The sequence below is a fragment of the Lactuca sativa genome, chromosome 4, assembly GCF_002870075.4.
Source record: "Lactuca sativa cultivar Salinas chromosome 4, Lsat_Salinas_v11, whole genome shotgun sequence".
In the NCBI taxonomy this organism is placed as follows: Eukaryota; Viridiplantae; Streptophyta; class Magnoliopsida; order Asterales; family Asteraceae; genus Lactuca; species Lactuca sativa.
The window spans coordinates 108675688-108700106 of record NC_056626.2 but is presented as its reverse complement, the minus strand read 5'-3'; the positions used below and the strand labels follow the sequence as shown (position 1 = coordinate 108700106).

Genomic DNA, 24419 nt, shown 5'->3' with positions numbered 1-24419 from the left:
TCCATGGGTTAAACACTCCATGGACTATCCATGAAAGCTTAGCCCAACCTAAATGAATTTGGCCCATTCCATATATATAAGAGTCCATATTTAATTAGTTCCTTTTGATCACTTAATTAATTATAAATTAATTCTTGATCACTACTAATTAAATAATATGATTCCATATTAATATATTAGAACTTATAATATATTAATATTAATCATAAACATACTATTCTCAAAAGATTATCCATATAAATTGTGTCGGTGAAGTGCAACCCAAATGGACCATGCCGGGTCGGGTCAAGTACATACCAAATATAGTTATGCACTTAGACATTAATCCAACAAGAACAGCCAAAGAGTCATCAACCATATTGAGATGCACTTCTTGAAGATTGTAGATTGGGCGGAATGCAGAGAAGGCGCATTTGAACAGAGTTGGAAGAGGAACAACTTCAGTGAATGAGTTGAAAGCACCATAGAGAGGATGCTTTGAGAGAAATTTGATCAGCAGTCAGAGTGCCTCATTGTACAATGGATGATCTTCAAAAATCGCTCTATGTTTTTGAGCATTCTAACACTCCTATGGTGTACATGCAACCCTATAACCTTGGATCTATGTTTTCTCTATTATAAATGCAAATAAGAACTTTCCAAGGCTTTAATCCTAACTAGCATATTATGATGTTCTTAATCTACAAAGTACTAGTTAGATGACATACCTTTTGATGTAGCTTGATGTCTTCAAGCTTTAAGAGCTTAGCCCCAATAGTGTGGAAGCCTCAAGTGGAATCACAAATCATCAAGACACCTTGGAAGACTTTAGAGAATATGAATACTTGGTTCTCTCTTAGTGAAATCGGCTAGCCCTCTTAGTGTATCCACACTAGTGCCAATTTCACCAACCAAGGACATCTTTATATAGTGTAGAGGATTAGGGTTAAACCCTAATACCCATGACCTTTCATTTCCTAGGATCCATGGGTTAAACACTCCATGGACTATCCATGAAAGCTTAGCCCAACCTAAATGAATTTGGCCCATTCCATATATATAAGAGTCCATATTTAATTAGTTCCTTTTGATCACTTAATTAATTATAAATTAATTCTTGATCACTACTAATTAAATAATATGATTCCATATTAATATATTAGAACTTATAATATATTAATATTAATCATAAACATACTATTCTCAAAAGATTATCCATATAAATTGTGTCGGTGAAGTGCAACCCAAATGGACCATGCCGGGTCGGGTCAAGTACATACCAAATATAGTTATGCACTTAGACATTAATCCAACAAGAACAGCCAAAGAGTCATCAACCATATTGAGATGCACTTCTTGAAGATTGTAGATTGGGCGGAATGCAGAGAAGGCGCATTTGAACAGAGTTGGAAGAGGAACAACTTCAGTGAATGAGTTGAAAGCACCATAGAGAGGATGCTTTGAGAGAAATTTGATCAGCAGTCAGAGTGCCTCATTGTACAATGGATGATCTTCAAAAATCGCTCTGAAGTTGCTTGGTGCTATGGATAGAGTGTGATCTTTGATGGTAGTTTCTGAGCCAATGGGATGAGCAGACCCATAAGCTTTTGATTGTTTCATTGAGATACCCGATTTCACCATGTTTGTAGTAAGAAAATTTTAGAACTTGCAGGAAAGAGTTTAAGGAAGAGGGTGAGGAAGATGAAGATCGTCTTTAGGGATTCAGAAAGCGTAAAGCGATCTTGGGAGAGATTGCAGATTTTTTATACCTTCGGATTTGAAATTTTATTGTAGTTAATTTATTCACAATTGTTGAAGATAAAAACCTTTGGGTTTTTACCATTATCATCCACAAATAAAGAAAAGAAGAATGAATTAATTTCCTTGAAAGTCGGAGCATTTAATGCGTGTCAGGCCCATGATCACATGCCGGTAAAACGTATGGTGGGGGTTTTTATCCCTTGTGAAAAAAGCAGAAGTTGAAATGGATTTGATGCTAAACAGCTGTGAGACATGACCAGTTAGGAAAAAAGATTTCTTAAAAGATTGCGTTTTATGGAAAAATGATTTATTTGTTTATTTGCCTAAAATATGCCTGACTAAGGAAATAACATTCAAAAGAGACTGAAACGTTGTATGCGACAAAATGAATGGTTGAAGAGAATGTTTGTATTTAATGAAAAAAATTAAGTAGCACACAAAAGTCTCATTTTTTTAAAGAGATTGAGGAATCATTTATTGCAACTGTGGTTGAGTTTGGATGACTGCGATGTCATTGGTTGAAACTGCGGATGGATTCAGGCGACTGCGGTAGACTGTAATTTAACTGTGGTAGCGTAAACTAAAGGAACACTTGATAAAAAGTTAGAAATAAAAGAAATAAAGGACCCAAGGACTATATAGAGATCATATATGATTGCAGTATACTGAGTATACTAAAAAGATATGTAATGAATATATAATTCTAGTACCGTAGTGGGAAAATGCTTCAGGAGTTTTACTTTGAAAAGAAGCAATTCTTCCACACTTGGAGACCAGATATGGTCTGCAGTCCTAATCAATTCAAAAAGAATTTCGGGTCTGGATTCATCATTCCTAGCATTTAAAGAAAGGTATTTAGTTTTGTAGCATCAAGTGCCTTGGTAAAAACATCTACTATTTCCTCATGAGTGGGAAGAAAAATAAGTTCGATGTTACCTTTGAGGATATGATCCTTAATGAAGAGGTACCGTAGTTCAATGTGCTTCGTCTTCGAATGGTGAATAGGATTATGAGAAATTGTTATAGCACTCTCTAAATCACAGTAAATTGGTACCGCAACATTTTGTATCCGTAATTCATGAGTTGAGTCTTCATCCATAGAACTTGGGAACAACAATTGGCTACGGCCACATACTCGGTAGACAGTGCGACACAATTTTACTTCCTTAAAGACCAATTGACTAGTCTTCCTTCTAAGAATTGGCATCCACTTGAAGTACTTTTCCGATCTAATCTACATCCAGCATGATCCGCATCCGTGAAAGCTTGAAGGTTGAAATCATTTCTTGCGAGGTACCAGAGGCTTAACGCTTTGCTTCCCTTTAAATATATGAGAACTTGCTTGACTGCGGTCAAGTGAGATACTTTGGGATCTGCTTGGTACCTAGCATATAAGCCTGTTGCAAAGACAATATCCGATCTGCTTGTGGTGAGGTACATCAATGACCCAATCTTTCCACGATAAGTTTTGTGGTCAACTGATTCTCTGGTAGGATCAGCTGAAATCTTGTATCCGAAGGCCATTGGGACCTTAGCTAAGAAATAATTGTCAGTTGAGAATTTCTTCAGCAGCTCAGAGGTATATTTCTCTTGATGAATGAATATTCCTTGAGGGACTTGTTTGACTTGACGTCCTAGAAAGAACTTAATCTCTCTATTCATGCTCATCTGGAATTTACTTGTCATGAGATTTGCAAAGTCATTCAGTATACCCTGATCTATGGATCCAAAGATGATATCATCCACATATATTTGGACGAGCATTAAGTGATTACCATTTGCTCTTCTAAACAAAGTGGCATCAATCACACCTCTTTTGTATCCAGACGTGACAAGAAACTCAAAAAGAGTCTCATACCATGTCCTTGGAGCTTGTTTAAGATCGTATACATCTTTTTCTAGCTTGAAGCAGTGATTTTGATGTTGTTGACTCTCAAGGTTGTTGCAAGTAAACTTCTTCCTTTAGTTCTCCATTCAGAAATGCACTTTTGACATCCGTTTGATGTACTTTGATATTTTCATGCGCCGCATACACTAAGAAAATGTGTATTACCTCCATTCTGGCTACGGGGCATAAGTTTCATAATAGTCAACGCCTTCAAGTTGACTCTACCCCTAAGCTACTAGCCTTGCTTTGTTTCTTACTACCGTACCAGTCTCATCAAGCTTTTTTTTTGTATACCCATCTAGTACCAATGATTATGTGACCTTTTGGCTTTGGTACTAGTTTCCATACTTTGTTTCTTTCAAACTCTGTTAACTCTTGCATTGCGGTGATACAGTCGGGCTACATGAGTGCTTATTTTATGGTTTGAGGCTCGACTAAGGACATGAAAGCTGCATAGTGGCAGTGATCCGTTAAATCACTAGAGGATCGAGTTTGTATTCCTTCGAATGGGTTTATAATGATTTGACTCGGTCGGTGATCCTTCGTCCAGATGTGAAGACAAGGTTGTTGATGATCAGTTGTTGCGGTGGAGGGAATATCTTCAACGTTAGATGAATCTGTGGTAGGAGAAGGTAGTTCCCCTCGACTTGGGAGCAGCCTGCAGAATTATCATGGACTGTAGGATTGTAAGCAGCATTTGAAGGAAGTTCCCCTAAGCTGAGGATGGGATTTCCCCTTGAATCAGAGATGGTTCCCCTTGATTGATGAGTGAGTAATAACCCTTGGATGTTTAAAGGACCCGAAGAGGCTAGGATATCACTTTCCAAGATTTCTTTTGTTTCATTTGACGGAGTAGTGTTACAGACCTAGTAGTCATCAAATTTGACATCAAAGCTTTCTACTATCAGTCTTGTGCATCTAATGAGAACCCGGTAGGCCACTTTATTGGTTGAGTAGCCAAGGAAAATGCCTTCATCTGATTTTTGTGTAAATTTGTTATGATGATCCTTATTTTTTATTACAAAACATCCACATCCAAAAATATGGAAAAATTTGACATTCGTTTTACGGTTTTTGAGACCCTCATATGGAGTTTTATTAAGACGCTTGCAAATGATGCTTTGGTTTTGAACAAAGCATGCAGTTGCTACTGCTTCTGCCCGGAAGTATAGAGGAAGTTTGGTAAAGTTTAACATTGATCTAGCTGCTTCGACCAATGTACGGTTTCTTTGCTCTACTACTCCATTTTGCTGCGATATGTAGGGAGCTGAAAAGTTGTGACTGATGCCCTTAGAAACCAAGAAACTATTCAAAAGACGATTATTAAATTCAGTTCCATTGTCACTTCTTATTCTTCTAACTGGTAACTTGATTTAAAGATCGATTTCCTTTACCCAAGTGGTCCATGGACTAACTCTCCATAGTCTAACAAAACAAATGAGAGTATGATCGATATAGATGACTTATAATAATATTGGCATTAACTATGTAACAAGTTCGGGAAAAATGACCTAGAAGTAGGTCTTACATCAAACCACAATAAGAAAATTTTGATAGCATAGAAACCTAGCAACAGTACTAGATAGATAGGAATATTTACAGGGAAAAGTGCTACATAGAGCATAGATAGCCAGGCTATTCCTTAAACCAAAAGAAAAGACAAGTAGAGCATCTTCTACCGGCGACTGGTACCCCTTGGGTGAACCCTCAAACTTTCCAGCTGACGCTCCATATCAAGAAGGTGTCGTTCATATACTCTTTGGCGTGCTCGGAGCTCTATGACTTCAGCCCGAGTTGCATCTAGCTCTTGCTGCAGAGCCACATTGTCTCTCACAGACCTCTCACGAGCATCTTTAAGACGACGAATGTGGACTGTATTAACTCCTGCATTGGCATCAACCTCCATGATTCGGTTGATGGCTGTCTTACCCTGCTCTTCATTACGAGCAACCCCGCGGACCAGGATTGGCAGGACTTTGTCTACTGAGCCTCCCTCGCTCAGGTTGTAGAAGATTTTGTCTTTGTTGTATGGTATAGGTTAACCCTGATCTTGACTCCATCTACCCAAGTTTTTCGCCCACAGAGGCGTCGGGCCTTGAAAAGCCGGACGAGGGTTAGGATTTGGGATTGGAGCTACCAAGGGTAGATTATTGACTTCTAGATCGGATTCAGAATCCTCCAAAAATTTCTCTGCGAAGTCATCATCCAAAGGGATTGGATGATTCTCTTCTGGATCTGCATCGAGCCATCCACCATTACCTTGGTTGGGGAAGTACGAGTTGCCAGGGAGATTGAATCCATCCATGTTATCTAAGCGAGAAAAGGGATGAAAGAGATAGTTAATAGATGTACTACTTAAGATAATTATAGGATGATCTTTATCAGTTACCTCAATACTTGTATAGTGCATAGCATTCATATGCAACCGAAACAGGATAGACTTTCGAATAAGTGAGCCTAACTCAAAATCCACAACCAAACAAGGAACACGAAGTAAAGCAAAGATCACAGATTCTAATTCTATGACACCTTAGTCACATATAACCTTAGTGTATCCACTCAGCAACTATTGACCTACTAGTAAAGACCTTTTTAGTTCTCAGATAAGTAATTATAGTAACACAAAATACTCATATAGTATTTTAAGTTTATGTTCTGTTCTAAAGTTTTCATTGTAGTAATGTCGGTAAGTTTTTAGGCTTGCTGCAACACCACAACCATTCCTAGGCACATGCTAATCACTTATTGGAAAGATATAGTTGATCAGGCTATATCACTCCCATATCTGATTAGATGTCCCCACGCCTACTTGTGTTGTTCAACAACCGCAATACTATTATTTTGTCCTAGTGACACTGATTTTAGTATGAAGGTAGGTATGTATACTTTGGTTAAATATTTTATTATTTAAAAGTATAAACTCTTGGTCAGAGTATTTTAATCCTGATGTGTTTATAGTTTGTTTATCTTTTATGGGTTGATATACTCAATTCACTATAAACAAGGCTCTGATACCAATCTGTCACACCCCAAAACCGGAACAACGGAAACGTTCTGGGGCGGAGGACGTCATGTACAGTATCACAACAATGAGTAGTAAAAAGCAACAACATCATCCATTGCATTAATAGTATAATTTAATACAAGTGTGTTCTGTGTATAGTTTATAAGACACCAAAAATGAATAATCAAAAAATGGACGACTCTTGAAAGCACCATCTTCTCAAAACCTGGTCATCGGTACATGTCTACTGCTGACCTGAGAATACAAGTTATTTTGAAAGAGTAGATCAACATTAAAGTTGGTGATATCATAAGTATTTTAGTGTCATTGTTTGTATGAAAGTGTTTGTAAATGTTTATTGTAAATGTTCGTAAGAGTTTGATGTAATTGATGTATCTCCTAGAAAATCCTATATCTTTTACTTTAAATGTAGCCTTCTACCAAGACCCGAATGTTTTGTGTGTTGTTTGTTTGTAAAGTATGTGTTTTTCCCAAGTATGACTATCATTACCAAAATATAGTTTACATTTCCGTTTATGCAAGAAGATCACAAAATGAATGCAATGGGAAAAATAATGATGTAGTATAGTATTGTATATGACTAACTACCAATGTACTAACTACCTTAAACCAGTTTATTAATAAAGGTAAAATGCGATGAGGTTGTAACCATACTTGATTTACTAGTAAAACACGACGATGTAAGGCGTCGAAATGGTATGACATTTGTCACCCGTAGACCTGCAGGTCCCACTGTAGCTAGCAACAAGGTGTAGGATAATCAATCCCGCATATATCTATATACAAATTTAAGCTCTCCCTCCAGGAGAAACTTGTTACAAAACGTGACACAACAGTAGATTTTCATGCCATGAAGTAGTGGCTCACATTAATGTTATAGTATTCTAGTGTTTGTATAGTATGTTCTAGTGTATTGTATGCTCTCTCTATTCTAGTGTATAGTATGTTCTCTATGTATAGCGTAGTGTATGTTCACTTAGTTTCTCATCATAGTATGTTCTTTCTATTTCTCATAATAGTAAGTTTGTATTGACTCATGAATGATCTGACTCTTGTATGTTTCATTGTACAAGAAATAGTGAGTAGTAATTCCCTAAACTATACCTATTATAGTTTACTAGTACTGTTGTTTGAATAACTGAGTATGTTTGTACACCTTTGCTGCCCAAAGGTGCTGAACTAATGTAAGAACTTTTATATCTATACATATATACATAATATATAACTAAGATTCAAACGAAACTCGGACAAATAACTGGATATCCTAAGTCCACAACCAAACAAGGAATAGGAAATAAAGTGAGTTATTAGTCCTAAGCCCTTTCCATCTTACTTATATATCTATATCTATATAGACATGATTTTGACGATATATAAGTTTAAAAGATTTAAATAAAGAGTTTTGCATATAAAAGAGTTTTAAACCATTTGAATGGCTATTTATGACTTGATGTCAGTCTATAAAATGTTTTGAAATAGTTTTCTTTATAAAACAGTTTGAAGTATAAGAAATCCACTTGTTTGATAGTTATTAATCACATGTGATTGATATAATAACTATAATGTTTCAACTTGTATTCCCCCCCCCCCCCATAAAAGCATTTAAAATCATTTAAAAGATAAGTTAAGGGGTAAGAACTCACCCGGAGTGAGTGATACGAATGTAGGATCGATAAAGGATGTTAAGTGTCAGGTGAAGCCTCGAGCACAAACGGATCCTATTAAGCATACAATGACACATATATGTATATAATTAGTGTATATACCAACTAATCATGATAGAGGACCACCTTAGGGACTAGGAAACACTTGGATTGAAGTGTTTTAATCACATATGATTGTATCAAATAGAGTTTACGGGCACACCTTGGAGTTTACAGCCACACCTTTGGTGTTTATGGCCAATGGGAGTTTACGGCCATATAGCATGACTTTAAGAGGTGTTTAGGGACCTAAATATCATTCACTAAGTGCTCACGGTCCTAGGTTTGGACTTAAGATGAGTTTGTGGCCAAGATAAGCACCAAAACAAGGGTTTACGACCATTCAAGAGTTTACGGCCGTAAACTCTTGGTGTCATGCACTTTCTGATGTTTCAAGGCTAGGAATCATGTGTTTATCAAGCTTATCTAGATAATAGAAGAGATGATTACACTTTTGAAGGCTTCTAAGGAGTTCACAGCCCAGGAACAAGCAGGTGTTCTTGGTGAAAGTGAAGAAAACTTGAAGCTCTATCTAAAAGAGATATTTCATGGATGAAAACATGAATCTTCACTAGATATAGAAGGATATCAACTCGAAAATGGAAGGATTACTTACATGTTTGAAGATCAAGGTGAAAGTTCTCGATGATACTTGAGAGGAAATCGAGGTCTTTAGATGGAAATGTGAGAAAAAGGTGAATAATGAAGGAATATCATATATGAGGGGTGGAGTTCACGGCCAACCAAGGGTTTATGGCAGTAAACCCTAGTTTATGGTCGTAAACTCCAATACTTGGAGTTTTCCGGCTTATAAGTTGCATACTGAGCTCTAAAAGATACTTCCTAACACTCATTCCTTAAAGGTACTAGGCTTAGAACACTCAAACATACCCTAAACAATGCTAAAAGATAGGAGAAACGAGTCTGACTTTGATTGAGTAGAATGGCTATACAAGATAGAAATTCCGGGTTGTCATAGAAAAACACACTCATCGGCCCCAAAATTATACCGGAAACTACAACGAAGATGATTTATACACGGGAACGACTGAAAGCGTGTCGTGATCGGCAAAAAAGCTATGTTGATCGGAGACGCAAACCCTTGGAGTTTCAGGTTGGAGATTGAGTACTGTTAAAAGTCTCACTATGGAAAGGGATGATACGATTTGGCAGGCGAGGTAAACTTAATCCACGGTATATAGGACCTTTTGAAGTCCTTGCAAGGAGAGCTTATGTATCCTACAAGCTCTAATTGCCACAAGAACTTAGCAATATACACCACACCTTTCACGTGTCAAATCTCAAGAAATGCCTATCCAACGAAACCATTGCCATTTCGTTAGATAAGATCAAGGTCAACAAAGGTTTGAATTTCGTCGAAGAACCGGTCGAAATCATGGATAAGGAAGTCAATAGAATGAAACAAAGTCGTATTCCAATAGTAAACATCTGGTAGAACGCTAAGCGGGGACATGAGTTTACTTGGGAACCCGAGGATTAGATGAAACAGAAATATCCCCAACTATTTCAAATTCCTTAGGAGCCCGGTACCTAAAAGTAGTTTCGGGACGAAATTCTTTTCAACGGGAGGATGATGTGACACCCGTCAATTTTGGTCAACAAAAGTTAACTATAATTATGGTAAAAATAATATATCCCTCACAACTATTATGATTTATTAGAAAATATTTCAGTGAAAGTATATTGTCGTTTCAAACTTCAAACCATATGTAGGTCGGTACATTATACACTTCAATATATACGTGACAAAATAGATGATCAGTGAATGATTTCTTGGGTTATAACAATACAATTAACATCCTACAAGGTATAAGGAAATACAACATACAAATGACCTTTAGTGTTTGAGGTTGTAATAAGTATAAAAGAACTATACTAACTTCCATATGACCAACCACTAATAATTATACGAAAAACTATTATGATAACCAACTTTTATGAAACTTTCTCTAAGAATAAGAATTGGCCTATTTTTATAAAACTTATTATATTTATAAATACATGCATATATATATATATATATATATATATATATATATATATATATATATATATATATATATATATATGCAGATTCCAAATGAAATACACAAGTTTTACTCTTTTATATGCATAAATTTCTATGTCTAGACTTATTGTATGATGGATAATACTAATACACATTGGATAACCATAAACTGACATTGGATAATAGTATTACACATTGGGTAACCAACACAACACTTTGATCATTACCCTGGACATGCAAAATCATCATTTCATTTACATCTAGAATAACATACTTTTGACGGGTTATGAGAGACATTTCTTCAACCAATACGTTAAGTCCCGACCTTATAATCGTTAAATCTTAAATAAGCGAGAGAGTTGTGTATAGATCTATATGGGATTGACAACCCCCACCTATGGTTTCTAGCTACAACTACGAATGACGGGTCAAGGGTGACAATTGTCTTAACATTTTCACGACGTTTGAAGAAGGTTTGTGGCGGGCAGCATTACAGTCGATAGCTCGATTATAAGGGCTCACTATAACATAGAATAATGAAATTCTAGTACACTACATTTATAAGTATTGTTATTTACTTATACACTACATTTATAAGTATGGTTATTTACTTATACATTTGATTTTGGATAATAAAATCACATGACAAACCACATTTTTATGAGTTTAGAAGTTATAGGAACTTCTCTTTTATAAATACTTTTGAATACATACTCCACACATACATTCTTCTTTTATACTGAAGGCGTACAAATACAAAACTTTTTACAAGGTAGACATAAGAAAAACATCGGATTTTTCTACAACTAAACTCTTATGAACTCAGCAACTTTATGTTGACTTTTAAAACGACATGTATTCTCAGAAAATAATTAAGCTCGGATCAGAGGAACCATTTTTGAAGACAAGACACCAAATATCATTGCTTGAACTTTGTGACATTTGTATGGGAACTATTTTATATGATAACATGCAAAAGCTTGTAATGTATTTTGATATCAATTAATATTCAGGTCATGTAACTTATCTAATCATATGGTACGATGGTTGTTTATGTACTTGTGTTTCAATGTATTCAATTATTTTGAATAATGTGTTCTCGCTCTACCCTCAGACATTTCTGCCATCTGGTTTGGAGGTGTGACAGTCGGCGCCAGAGTAGAAGGTTGTGCTTGAGGTGAATGTTATCATTGGAGAAGAGGGAGGCCTTAGAGGGATACAATCGTTGGAGGTGTATTGGCTGTCTATGGTGGCTGGTTCCAAGATGTTGGACATGCTTGGATGGTAAGGTAAGTGTTTGACAATTTTACCCTTGTCTTTTAGCTAGGATATTAGGGTTTAGTTTTTTCTTATGGGCTTTGTTAGTTGGGCTCACGTTTTATGGGTTATGACAAGAGAAATAATGGTTGATCTTGGATCTATGGAATAACAATTCAAACGAGATTTAGTATATATTTTAGGAGGTTTGAACCTCAACCTTTATTAATCGGGCTACAAAGATGTGAACTTGTTTAATTAAACCGAATATGAATTTTTTGGGTATAAATAATAATGAGATTTTGTGAACAGTATCGTAACAAGAATAAAATTAACTTTACTATTTTGTCGAGATGATTAATTTTAGGTAATTAAATTATCTAAGGCCTATCCTATATTTAATGGTTGAAAGTGAAATAAATATATCCAAGCAATCGAGAAATTTATGGTATTTATTACTGGCCATGTAGGAATATTTGGCGATCGAGATTGACTTTTGGAGTCAATCATTCCTAGATCGATAATAAAATGAAGATGTATTATTAACAACTCAGCCGACTTTGACCGTTGACCTTTTGACTAGTTTGTGTTTTGGTCAAACTTGGGTAGAATTGAGTATTTGGTTAAGGACTGGTCTCGGTTTGACCATAGGAAGCTTTGGTTGGCTGTATGTTGTTGATGTAGTTATTGGGCTTTAGTTAAATAGCTCAAGTGAGTCTCCTCACTATACTCGTGGGTCGAAGGCACCAATGCCGGCCCACCAGATTCTGTTTGTAGGATGATAGTTGTCTTTCTGACACTTACTGTTATGCATGTATGTGCTTGTTGTCTTTGTAACTCTTGTTGGTATGATTGTATGCTTAGCTATAGGGGTCAAATAGACCCAATACCGGTTGAAAGAGAGCGGATGGGGTGAAATAAACCTAGTACCAGTTGAAAGAGATCGAATGGGGGTAAAATAGACCCACTACAGGTTGAAAGAGACTGAAGGGGGGTGAAATAGACCCAGTACCGATTGAAAGAGACCGAAGGGGGTGAAATAGACCCAATTATGTTTTGACTATTATGTATATATGGTATGGGGTTTTTTGGGGAACTCACTAAGCTTTATGCTTATGGTTTATGTTTAAAATGTTTTCAGGTACTACTAGTCTCACAAGTAAGGTCCCGGTTTGATTGCACTGCATCACCTAGAGACTTATTCCATAATGACTATTTATGATTTTACTCTGATGTTTTGACCATACTTTTGTTATGACCGACTTTTGGGATAATGGGTGAATGGTTTGACTTATTTAAAATGAAATTGTTACTCGATATTTTTGGGTGTTACACTTACTCACCTTAGAATATGATTGTTAAGTTAATTCCAATTTTCATCACTTCTTGATCACCTTTAAGTTCAATATATACATGTAACCTTGACAATCATCCAACAACTTCCCACTTTACCATCCTTATATAATAATACCTATTTTTTACACTAAATTATACCAACATGGTGAAACCCGACTCAACTGACAACTATAAGAACATCCTATCATCAACCAAATTTAATTCCACAATTACCCTATTTTAGGTTTTAGGTTATTATTTGCACATAATGGCTTTGAATCAAATGATAGAGTAACTCAACTTCGCTAGATATTATTAGGTCGTCACACCTAATAATATCACTACCCACCATTAATTCCTCATTTTTAACCATTTATTCAAATTGTAGCCAAATCATAACATTGTTCCCATTAAGAAAGACGAAGAATCAATGAATTATACATTTAATTCCATAAGGAGGATGACAGATACTTGTTATGTCAAACTTAAAACTTCAATAAATGGATGTAGTCAAGTCAAAACTACATTAAAGTTGAAAGTGTGATTATTGTTAACATTTGCTGACATATACTCTCAAAGACCATTACATTTTCCCACAAACCTCCACTACACAAGCAGACTATAACACTATCATTTTGTGAATTCATGCTCAGTTCAAAACATATGATGATAAAGATGACCAAATAATAATGACCGAGTAGCAGATTTAGAGAAGAAACATCATAGAAAAAACTTGAAATATGAAGTCTCTATTTATTAGGATTGTGTTCATTAAACTAAAATCAACCCCTCATTAACATTTATGCAACTCGCAAATCTTGAACCGCTCACATATAAAAAAGAATTGTAACGTCCCAAAAATTATAAAGTAAAATTTTTCATTTTTAATTCAACCATAAACACCATTTATCATTTTCAATCGTTCAAAAACATATTAAAGTAAAAATAGTTATCAGAGTACAATCCCAAAATCATAAAGTGTGGAAACATGGATGGACGCATTGCGATCAAGTCGGACCCTTCCTTTTCGAACCGGAAGTACCTGAAACATAACCATGAAACCATAAGCACAAAGCTTAGTGAGTTCCCTAAAATACAACAAACCATACATATCATTGGGTCTAACCCTCACATTGGGCCCAACCCACAATATCGGGCCTATCCCTTCCTAACTAATGGGCCCAACCCAACATACTAATAGGCCTAGCCCGTCATACAATGAGCCTAGCCCAACCTACCATGCAAGAGTCACAAAGACAACTAGCATATAATAGATCCTATTGGGCCGACATTGGTGGCTTCGACCTACGGGTACAGTGATGAGACTCACTTCAATCCGAGATAACAAAAACATACGCACTGTTCCTACCGAGTTCCTCACACTGAACACAACCAAATTATTCCTAACAAATAATTAAGGAAATTTCTAAAATCCACAGTCCAATTCATTTTCTATCCTTTAAATGGGTAAAAGACAATTTTACCCTTCGTATATTTGACCCAACAACTCATGGCTCAACTCCCAAAAGACCCAAGGCCCAAAAGGAACAAAAAAGAGAATTTCATGAGTATGCCCTGCATACCGGACTCATACGCCCCACGTACTGCCTGTTGATGCTCAATGTAAAACTTGTCAAACCAAGGAATCGGGGAAAACATGCATTATGCTAAGCGTATGCATACGTACGCCCAACGTACTCCCTACTTGACCAAAGATCACTTTAAGCACTAAATGCTTAAGAACAAAATGTCTAAACACAAATCCAACCTCTAAGGGATGCCTTAAGTCATAAAAGTTCCTGACTTTATGAATTTGCATGGCTTAATGGGGTTCGATCCAAAATCCAATCTTCATAACTTCATTAAAAGGTCACTAGTTCTTGCATGAAAGGATAATACTCCTCAAGATCCATTTTTTATGACTTAATAACATCAAGAAGGACCAATTATGAGGCTCAAGGGTTCTGACGTAACTTCTACTCATAAGAACCACAATCTTGGGACCAAAACATAACAAATCACAACCCCAAACTAGATTTACATGAGAAAGCCATCAAGATTAAAACTTTTTACCTCCAGAAGCTAGATCAAGATGAACAAGGCCTGAATCTCCAAGCTCCAAGAAAACCAACACTTCTCCAAGGAGTTCTTCCAAAGGCACCAAAAATCCACCATAATCACTCTAATGCTCAAAATCTAACAAAATAGGGGCTAGGGCTTCGAATCTAGGGTTAGAGGGGATGGAGGTTGAAGATAAGGAGGGTTGGAAATGAATTAAGGCCTTTAAATAGGGTCCAAGACCATAAATTAGGGTTTTCATCTTACTGGAGTACGTGCAACGTACTCAATGGCACTCCACAATCATCCCAGTCAGTACGCCCAACGTATGACCTGTACGCCCAACGTACTCGACTTAACCTAAAACCTTTATAACTTCAAATGATCATAACTTCTTCGTTCTATCTCCGTTTTCGATGATCCTTATATCCACATAAAGGTATTGAGGAGCTCTACAACCCTATCTAATTACTTTTGACTTAAAATACCTCAAACTAAAGTCCTTAATTCATGAAAGGCCCGAACCATCACTTTTACCATTATCACTTGGGCTCCAAAGCACAAAGCGAACTCTTGGATCACAACATACACATTACCATAATCCACATGGGTCCAAACCTCTCTTTCCCCAAAGTTCAAAGCCTTATTATAATTGATCATCGGGTCACGACTCCGAATTATGAAACAACTCAAAACATGGTTTTACAAGAATATTATGATTATAATAAAGAAAACATTGTAATAGAAGGTAGCAATACTCAAACTTACGATAGTAATATTAAATTGAAATACATTAAATTATTCAACAAGATGAGGCGTAAAAACTTATGTCGTCATCCGATATATTTACTATAGGGGTACCTAATTGCCTTACTACACAGAACAAGTGGCATGATTGCATGAGTAGGTGGTTTGAAGTCGGAGTGAATGGTTGGACATGTGGAAGATTTCCATAATAATATGGGCAATTGGGATCTGCATAACCTTATATGCAATACGACTTCCAACATCTATTTTCGCAACAACAATTTTTTTTTACTCCAACTCTTGAAAATACTCTTAAGGAAAGGCCTTGTAGATGAATCTTCTGTATGGGAAGCGAGTTGATCAGGTCTTTCACTTGAAGATGTCGTATTTGCATATGTAAACGAAAGGAAGACTATCCACTTATACTTCAGTTAGCATATTTCCTAGTAGTTTGAAATGTAAGTATCATTTTTCTCGGTAAGAATTGGTCGACTAGAGTATCCATTAGAACTTAAATAGAGGTTAGTTCGACACTCAGGAAGACCATGAGCCATTAGTGAGACTATTGAACTTTGAATTCTGGAATGGTTGCATGGGGAAGGAGGTAGGTTTAATATCCCACGAGTAGTAAATGAAAACTGTGACCCGTTAACGAGTGTGGCTTATAAGGCCGTCCCATATACCTGCAACGAACATGCTCGTTGTTGACGTGGGTACGGACCACGACTGTGCACACTATCCCGCCGGTCCGTGGTTGCTCGTGGTGGTGGTGATTTGTGGTGGCGAGCACAGAGGCGGACGACCTCTCTCTCTCTCTCTCTCTCTCTCTCTCTCTCTCTCTCTCTCTCTCTCTCTCTCTCTCTCTCTCTCTCTCTCTCTCTCTCTCTCTCTCTCTCTCTCTCTCTCTCTCTCTCCCCCCGAAGTGGGTTCATGGGTTTTGGTTGCTGATGTCATAGAGAGGATTACTCATGGTCTAATTTGTCATTACTGTATGAGAATGTGGAAGGACTAAATCCTTATGAAAGAGTGGATCTCAAATATCCTTCGGCAGGTGTGGGTTTGCTTTTGTAAGAAATAGTTATATCGCAAGTTTAGCAAGATTAAATTCGTGAAGTGGGTGGTCGTTTTTTATCTCAAACGTTGTATTCTCTAAATATATAAATTACTTAATATACGATTTTAGCAGATAAGTCGTATTAATGATGTTTTTGAAACAAACGTTGCAATTTTGATAAAACGATAATAATATATTAAATCTCCGACCAAAAGTGGTTTGAAGACCACCCATATATGTGTATGAAAGAGACTGCATATGAGAGAGAGAGAGATTCATCTTTTCATTTCTTTGCTATAATTAAGAATGTAACCTTGATTAGGTTGTGCTCATTCCCTTTAGTTTTTTAAACTTAATTTATTTTCATAAACACACCCAGCACAGACACACCTAAACACTGCAAGATCTACTTTGAATACTTCACAACGTTCACAACCAAGAAGAACAAGAAGACGATCGTCTAAGGAGCTCAAGATGTTAGAGAAGCTTGTAGCAGAAGAAACCATAATCCCCAATGGTTTCACACACAACAACAATCTTCGACTACCTTCCTCCAATCCTCCCATCATCAAGAAGAAAAGAAACCTCCCAGGAACCCCAGGCAATACCCTTTTCAAACTATCTTTTTACTTTCTTTAAGGATCGTATATTTCAGTATAATATCATCGGCTGTTGTGAGCAATTGGGACTTTAACACTTTCGATTCATAAAAAAACCCTAATTTCAACCATTCATGATCATCATCTAGTCATATTCATTCAAGACTTGTTAATTTTGAATCTTTTTTTCACAATTTTTCAGATCCTGAAGCAGAGGTTATCGCGTTGTCACCCAAGACTCTGATGGCAACAAATAGATTCTTGTGTGAGATTTGTGGAAAGGGATTTCAAAGGGATCAAAACCTTCAGCTTCATCGGCGAGGTCATAACCTGCCATGGAAACTGAAGCAAAGAACAAGCAAAGAAGTTCGAAAACGAGTTTACGTGTGCCCGGAGAAGTCGTGTGTCCATAACCATCCGTCAAGGGCACTTGGAGACCTTACTGGTATCAAGAAACATTTCTGCAGGAAGCATGGCGAGAAGAAGTGGAAGTGTGCCAAGTGCTCTAAGTGTTATGCAGTTCAGTCGGATTGGAAAGCTCATTCCAAAACCTGTGGGACAAGAGAATACAAGTGTGATTGCGGCACTCTTTTTTCAAGGTAATTTTTTTTTTTTTTTCCATTTCCATCACAAGTTTAAAACATAAAACTACAAACATAAATATTATGTATAAGATGACGCAGTTTAAGATTTTTAAATATATTTATACTTTTATAATCATACGATATCAATTATACTTTTTTTACCATAACTTTCGTTAGAATATTTAAGAAAAGTATCAATAATACTTCAGATGTACAGCCCCATAAATCATTCTTTCCCATCATCTTATCAGATACTGATATTTTTTTATTAGTTTATTTTATTTAATTAAAAGTTGGTGGACAAGACCAAATAAATATGTTTGCTGAAATAAAAATATGCAATTAACATATTTATATATGTAGTTCGAATATATAATTAATAAATTTAAAATTACATATAATGATGTTTTTAATTTAAATAAATACCATCTCTTTGATTTGATTTTTTTATTTCATTTAATTAAAAAAAATTAGTTTTGTTCCTATCTATCTTTCTATTGTCATGATAAATGTTCAAATTAAAAAAGAAAATTAATAAATTATATATATTATTATTTACAAGTAAGAGAAAAAATAAAAATATATTTAATTTTTCTTTAATTAATTCCATAATATGGTAAAAGGTTAGTAGGTTTTTCAATATACTTTATCTTTCATTAATTAACTATTAATATATTACCCATGCATAAACTTTCAATAATAATCACATCATATGATGCACAGATCGATGTGTTATAAAATATTCATTACACTTATTTCATTATTATTATTATTATTATTATTATTATTATTAGTGAAATTTTGTTCATTCTTGCATAAATATTTCAAACTATCAATATGAAAATTTGAAAAGTAAAAGGCATTAAGGCAATAAATTAAAATCTAATTACAATATATATATATATATATATATATATATATATATATATATATATATATATATATATATATATATATATATATATATATATATATATATATATATATAAATGAAGGTTTTTTTGTCACATGTCATACAGTTATTCAAATTGCTAAATTTCATTTTGTGACTTTTTTGAATTAATTTCTTTTTCACATATTATTTTATAGATTTTTCTTTTTTAACAAATTTCATATAATATTTTAATGTAATAATTACAACAAATGTAGTAATAAATGAATATCAATTTTATTAATGGACTTACCTTCTTATTTCAAAATTCCTAAATTAAAGCTCATTAGTTTATTTTGTTTATTTATTTAAATTTAAAAGATAAAAAAATCAATTTTAATAATTCATTATTTTTTTTAATTTTCTTATAAATCCAAAGAGTCTTAAATATTTAGATATTTATATTTAACTTTTTTTTAATTAATCATGTAATACATGGATCTTATACCTAGTTTATTAATATGAAGTTACTTCTCTCATTTTAACCATTAATTCAAGTTGTTGAATTTGTAAATTACATACATATTTATACGGTTAAATATATTTCTAAAGAATCATATAATTATTTATGATGTTAGCATTGAGCTACCATGACATCATGTCAAAGATAACCAAACATTTTTTGCAACAAATTAATAAATATGTCAGCACTATATCCAGATAACGAAAATGACCCCCCCAAAAAAAGCTCGAAAAAAGAATGTCCTACACCTATAATTTGGTGCCCAAAATTACATGGCTAGTATTAATTTGTTTGATAAAATTAAAGATAATTAGTTTCTTCACGACATAATTGGTTTATATTAATTGTCTTGGTGTTTTTAATTATTACTTATGAAAACTGAACTATATGTACTCAGGAGAGACAGCTTTATCACTCATAGGGCGTTTTGTGACGCCTTGGCGGAGGAAACTGCAAGGGTTACAGCAGCATCTCACTTCAACAATGCAACACCAGCAGGATCACTTGGAAACATAAACTACCATTTTGTAGGACCACCGGTTCTCGCTGGTCCAACCATGGCTCAACACTTGTCTTCCATCTTTAAGCCCATCTCATCTAACCCCCAAAACCATCTTGACCCGACACAACAAGGTGAACTTTCACTATGGGCCAGTGGTAGCGACAATATTAATAACGAAAACAATAAGCATAATAATCTCCAGGACATGCATCAAATCGACTCGGTTTTATATGCTGATCCTCATCAAAACCACAATCCACAATCCGAATATCACTCCGATTGGGGTGTGTTTGGAATGAAAACCACTTCAGATCACGAGGTTAATGTAAGTGCACCTTCTTTGTTCAGCTCACAAAGCATCTCGCACCAAACACACCCGACGGCAAGCATGTCTGCAACTGCTTTGTTGCAGAGAGCTGCTCAAATGGGGTCGACCTCCTCTGCTACGGCCAACCAATCTGCTTTCCTTGGAAGCTTCGGATTGAAATCCAGCAACAATTGTACTACAATGGTTTCAGCTACTGCTCCTACTCAAGTTCAAGAAGAGAACAGATTTTGTGGGTTGTACGGTACTAGTACCATGATGAAAAACTGTAATGGAAGTGATTTGGAGAACGAGTTTTCCAATTTGGAGCAGATGTACCCTCCCTCTAAAAGAAGGCACATACAGATTGAAGAACATCATGGGGGGCAAACTAGGGATTTCCTTGGTGTAGGTATTCAACCCATGTGCCATCCTAGGATGAGATTTGATCATGTGTAAAGGTGCATGAGAGAGAGAGAGAGAGAGAGAGAGAGAGAGAGAGAGAGAGAGAGAGAGAGAGAGAGAGAGAGGAAAAGTGGTGGAGAAAAGATGATGAGATGATCCATGCATATTCAGATGCTGTGGACTTTTAAGAAAATGGTGCTGGCTTTTGAATTTGGGAAAAAGGAAGGAGTGTTGGTAGTGGTGACGCTAATAAGAAAGAAAAAAAAAGGCCTTTCAAAACTCCATTATTGTTCATCTTTAGTATCCTCTACTTATATTTAATTCTACTTCAAAGATTAATAAAAGTACGAATCAAATTCCAAACTCTCTCCCTTTTATATTACTAGTAATTAACTATACAAATATAAGCGTTGTCCGATTAAAAGAAAGTTTCATTAGGTTGGAGAGAGTGGTGCTACCGAAACCGTATTTTCTTCACCGTCAAATGTACGCCACGTCATTTTTTTACCATAGAAGTATGATTTCTTGCCACATCAAGGGAGTAGTGCCACACTTTTATTTTATTTTTGTTTTTTTTGAAATATTTTAATTTAATAAAACTTGTTTTTTAATAAAAACCATAATTTTTCATTACTTGAAAACTCAAAATAAAAAAAAAAACATTACATTGAAAATTCAAAAAAACATTACATTGCATAAAAAAAACAAAAAAAAAACATGACCTTAAAATAATCTTACAAACTTAAAAAAACACAAAAAAATAACTAAAGCAAACTACATAAAATCGCTCTCCGAGAACTCGTCTTCGAGGTCATCCGGTGGATCCAAATTAAGGTTAATGTTTTGAACCCCTTAATGTGTTCCTGACTTACGAAAGACACCTCCCGCCATAGAGAAGAGATCTCAAGTCTGGGTCCCCTCGATCACCCTCCCTTGAACTGAACTGATCTATATTGCTTACCACAGCTCTATTCCCGACTTGAAATCCATAACGGACTTTAAGAGAGGATGAACATTCCCGTTCTAAGTCATTGTGAAGATTGTGAAATGTTTCAGTGCAACGTATCTCTGTTCTCCTGCTCATATAATCCTCGCCACCAATTTCTATTGGTTGTGTCTCTGATATGGTTTCTTCCTCGTCAAACACACATATTGCTCTTCCTTCGTCTTCAATAATCATGTTATGCAGTATGAGACATGTATTCATGATTTCTTGAAGTTTATCCTCGCCTAAATTTACTGCTGGTTTTTTCAATATGAACCACCGTTTCTTTAGAGCTCAAAAAGCCCGCTTAACATCCTTCCTAGCTCTTTCTTAAGCTCTCTTGAATTTTCTTCGTCTAGAATCATGTAGACATGTAAACGATTTAACAAACACAACATACTCAGGATAGATTCCATTGACTAGATAATAATCATACTTATATGACGTTCCACACATTTCAAAAGAAGAATTTGGTGCAAATCCATCATATATGTTGTTAAATATAGGTGAACGGTTTAGAACATCGATGTCATTAATCGAACCAGGGGAACCAAAAAACACATGCCAAATCCACAGATCTTGTGATGCAACTAGTTTAAGTATGACCGTTGGGTGACCATTATCATCTTGGGTAAATTTTCCATGATATGACGTAGGGCAATTTTCCCATGCCCAATGGAGAAAATCTAAGCTTCCTAGCATTCCAGGAAACACATGCACACTAGCATGATGAGCTTGCAATTGCAAGATGTCATTACGTGTAGGCTTACGTGTGTGTGTGTGTGTGTGTATATATATATATATATATATATATATATATACGGACGTGTAGACAACACTATTCTAGTGTTATTGTTTAAGAATAATTAAGAAAATATGTTGTTGGTAATGTGAATACGTTCAACCATATAATAAGTTTAATCATTTATTCTATAAAACTCAATGGTCAGTCTTATATATATATATATATATATATATATATATATATATATATATATATATATATATATATCATGGTTGCAAAAATCGATTGATGGTAGTTAGACGGTGGACTAGGGTCAAGGGATTAATCGGCTAGGTGGGGATAAATCGGGTGATTAATCGGAGACCATTAATTATTAAGAAAATAATTCAAAAATTAATAAATCTAAATTTAATCATAATAATATAAGTAAATAAGCATAAAAGTTTAATAAACACAATAAATTATCATCCAAAAGACCAAAACAAACATAAAAAGTTAATAATAAGTTCAACAAACACACCAAATCATCATCCTACAAGTTCATAATAAGTTTAAATAGCACAAAAATAAAACATATTATCTTCTAATCTTCTCCACACACTTCCATTATTTGAACCCCATTCGACTCATATTCGTCTTCTTCTAACACTTTCTCCTCACACTCGGACTCAAAATCTTCATCGGAAAGTTCCCTCGCTATTTGACTTTCTCGGGGTGCTTGATTATCATCGGTTCCTAGATCTTCATTAACCGTTTCGGGGTCTACTTTATCTACATCAACAATCCATTCTTGAGCCAAGAGTGAATAATTTGCTAACAACACCTCCATATTTCTATCTTTTCACTTTTGGTTTTTTTCCATTAAATTAGCATTGAATTGAACATAGAACAAATTGTTCAATTTGCTTGCCTCCAATCTATTTCGTTTTTTGTTATGTACCTAGAAATGTTAACACAACAAAGAGTCGAAATGTGCTTAATATATAAATTATTAAATTTTATAAAATATAAATTTAATAATATACTAACCCCTTCAAACGTGCTCCAATTCCTTTCACAACCCAATGAACTACTAGTCAAATAAAGAATCCTCATTGCAATCTTTGTCAAATGAGGAGTTGTGCCACCAAATACTCCCCACCAACTAGCTACAATTAAAAAAAAGAACACATTATTAATCGATAAATATCAAAATTTTATAAGATAACTAAAAGTAAAATGAATTACCCGGATCAAACTCGACATCATTCACCCTACAATTTTTAATTGCAAGATCACAACCAAGTCTATCAACTTTTTTTTTGTACTTTGGCAAGTCAATTGTTACAACTTGCCTTTGCATCTCAAAATTGTCACAAAGTAATGTATCAAAAAAATCAAGAACCAGATTCATTATATCGGGATCATATTGGAGTTGTGGATCCTTATAATGATAATATGGATTCAAAAGATAAGACGTTAAATGTAAACTTGAATCTAGACGACCTTTCATCTTTTTGTTTCTGATATCTATAATAGGCTTGTAAGCTTTCTCGTTACCGCCCAATGATGTGATAATTTCTTCTTTAGCAACTTTAATCTCCCCGTAAACAAAACTCATTGAGGGCTTCCAATCCGCGTCAACCATTCGAAGGACTTTCACCAAAGGGGAGAACACCTTTAAACATTATGCCACACCGTACCAAAATTGGACACTTGACGCCGTTTTATATGAGGCAATCCCTTTAGGTGTACTAGAAAATTTACATTCCTCCCATTCGGTGCTAGAGAACATATGTCTTAGTTGCTCCTTTTTTCTGCCAAACTTTGTAATGTTAGAAAGGCGGAAGCAAATCTCGTGACTCCCGGTCAGATAATTTCTCTTTAGTTTGTGTAACTTCTCATCATCGCCAAGGTTTTGTGGTGAGCATAAATGAAGATGGTTAGCTTCAGAGATTTCATGTTAAACAGCTACAACAGACAATTAACAGGATACCAAATTTCTTAACAAATTTCATGTTAAACAACTTTAACAAATGTTTAATTTCTTATCAAATTTCTTAACAAATGTTCAATTTCTTAACAA

The 24419-nt window shown here is 35.1% G+C and overlaps 2 protein-coding genes across 2 annotated transcripts; one reads left to right on the top strand and one right to left on the bottom strand.

Moving 5' to 3' along the window:
* The first annotated feature begins 17101 nt into the window (after window positions 1–17101).
* Window positions 17102–20987, top strand: LOC111886265 (zinc finger protein MAGPIE). Its single transcript, XM_023882506.3, has 3 exons — window positions 17102–17437; window positions 17638–18034; window positions 19811–20987. Exons 1-3 carry the CDS (start codon window positions 17311–17313, stop codon window positions 20676–20678), a joined length of 1392 nt encoding a protein of 463 aa, XP_023738274.1. The 5' UTR covers window positions 17102–17310; the 3' UTR covers window positions 20679–20987.
* Window positions 20988–23195: 2208 nt separating this feature from the next.
* Window positions 23196–23954, bottom strand: LOC111886255 (uncharacterized). The gene is made up of 3 exons (XM_023882495.1): window positions 23582–23954; window positions 23384–23502; window positions 23196–23294 (listed from the first exon to the last, which is right to left on the bottom strand). The coding sequence occupies exons 1-3, from the start codon at window positions 23952–23954 to the stop codon at window positions 23196–23198; spliced, it is 591 nt and encodes a 196-aa protein (XP_023738263.1).
* Window positions 23955–24419: the final 465 nt, after the last annotated feature.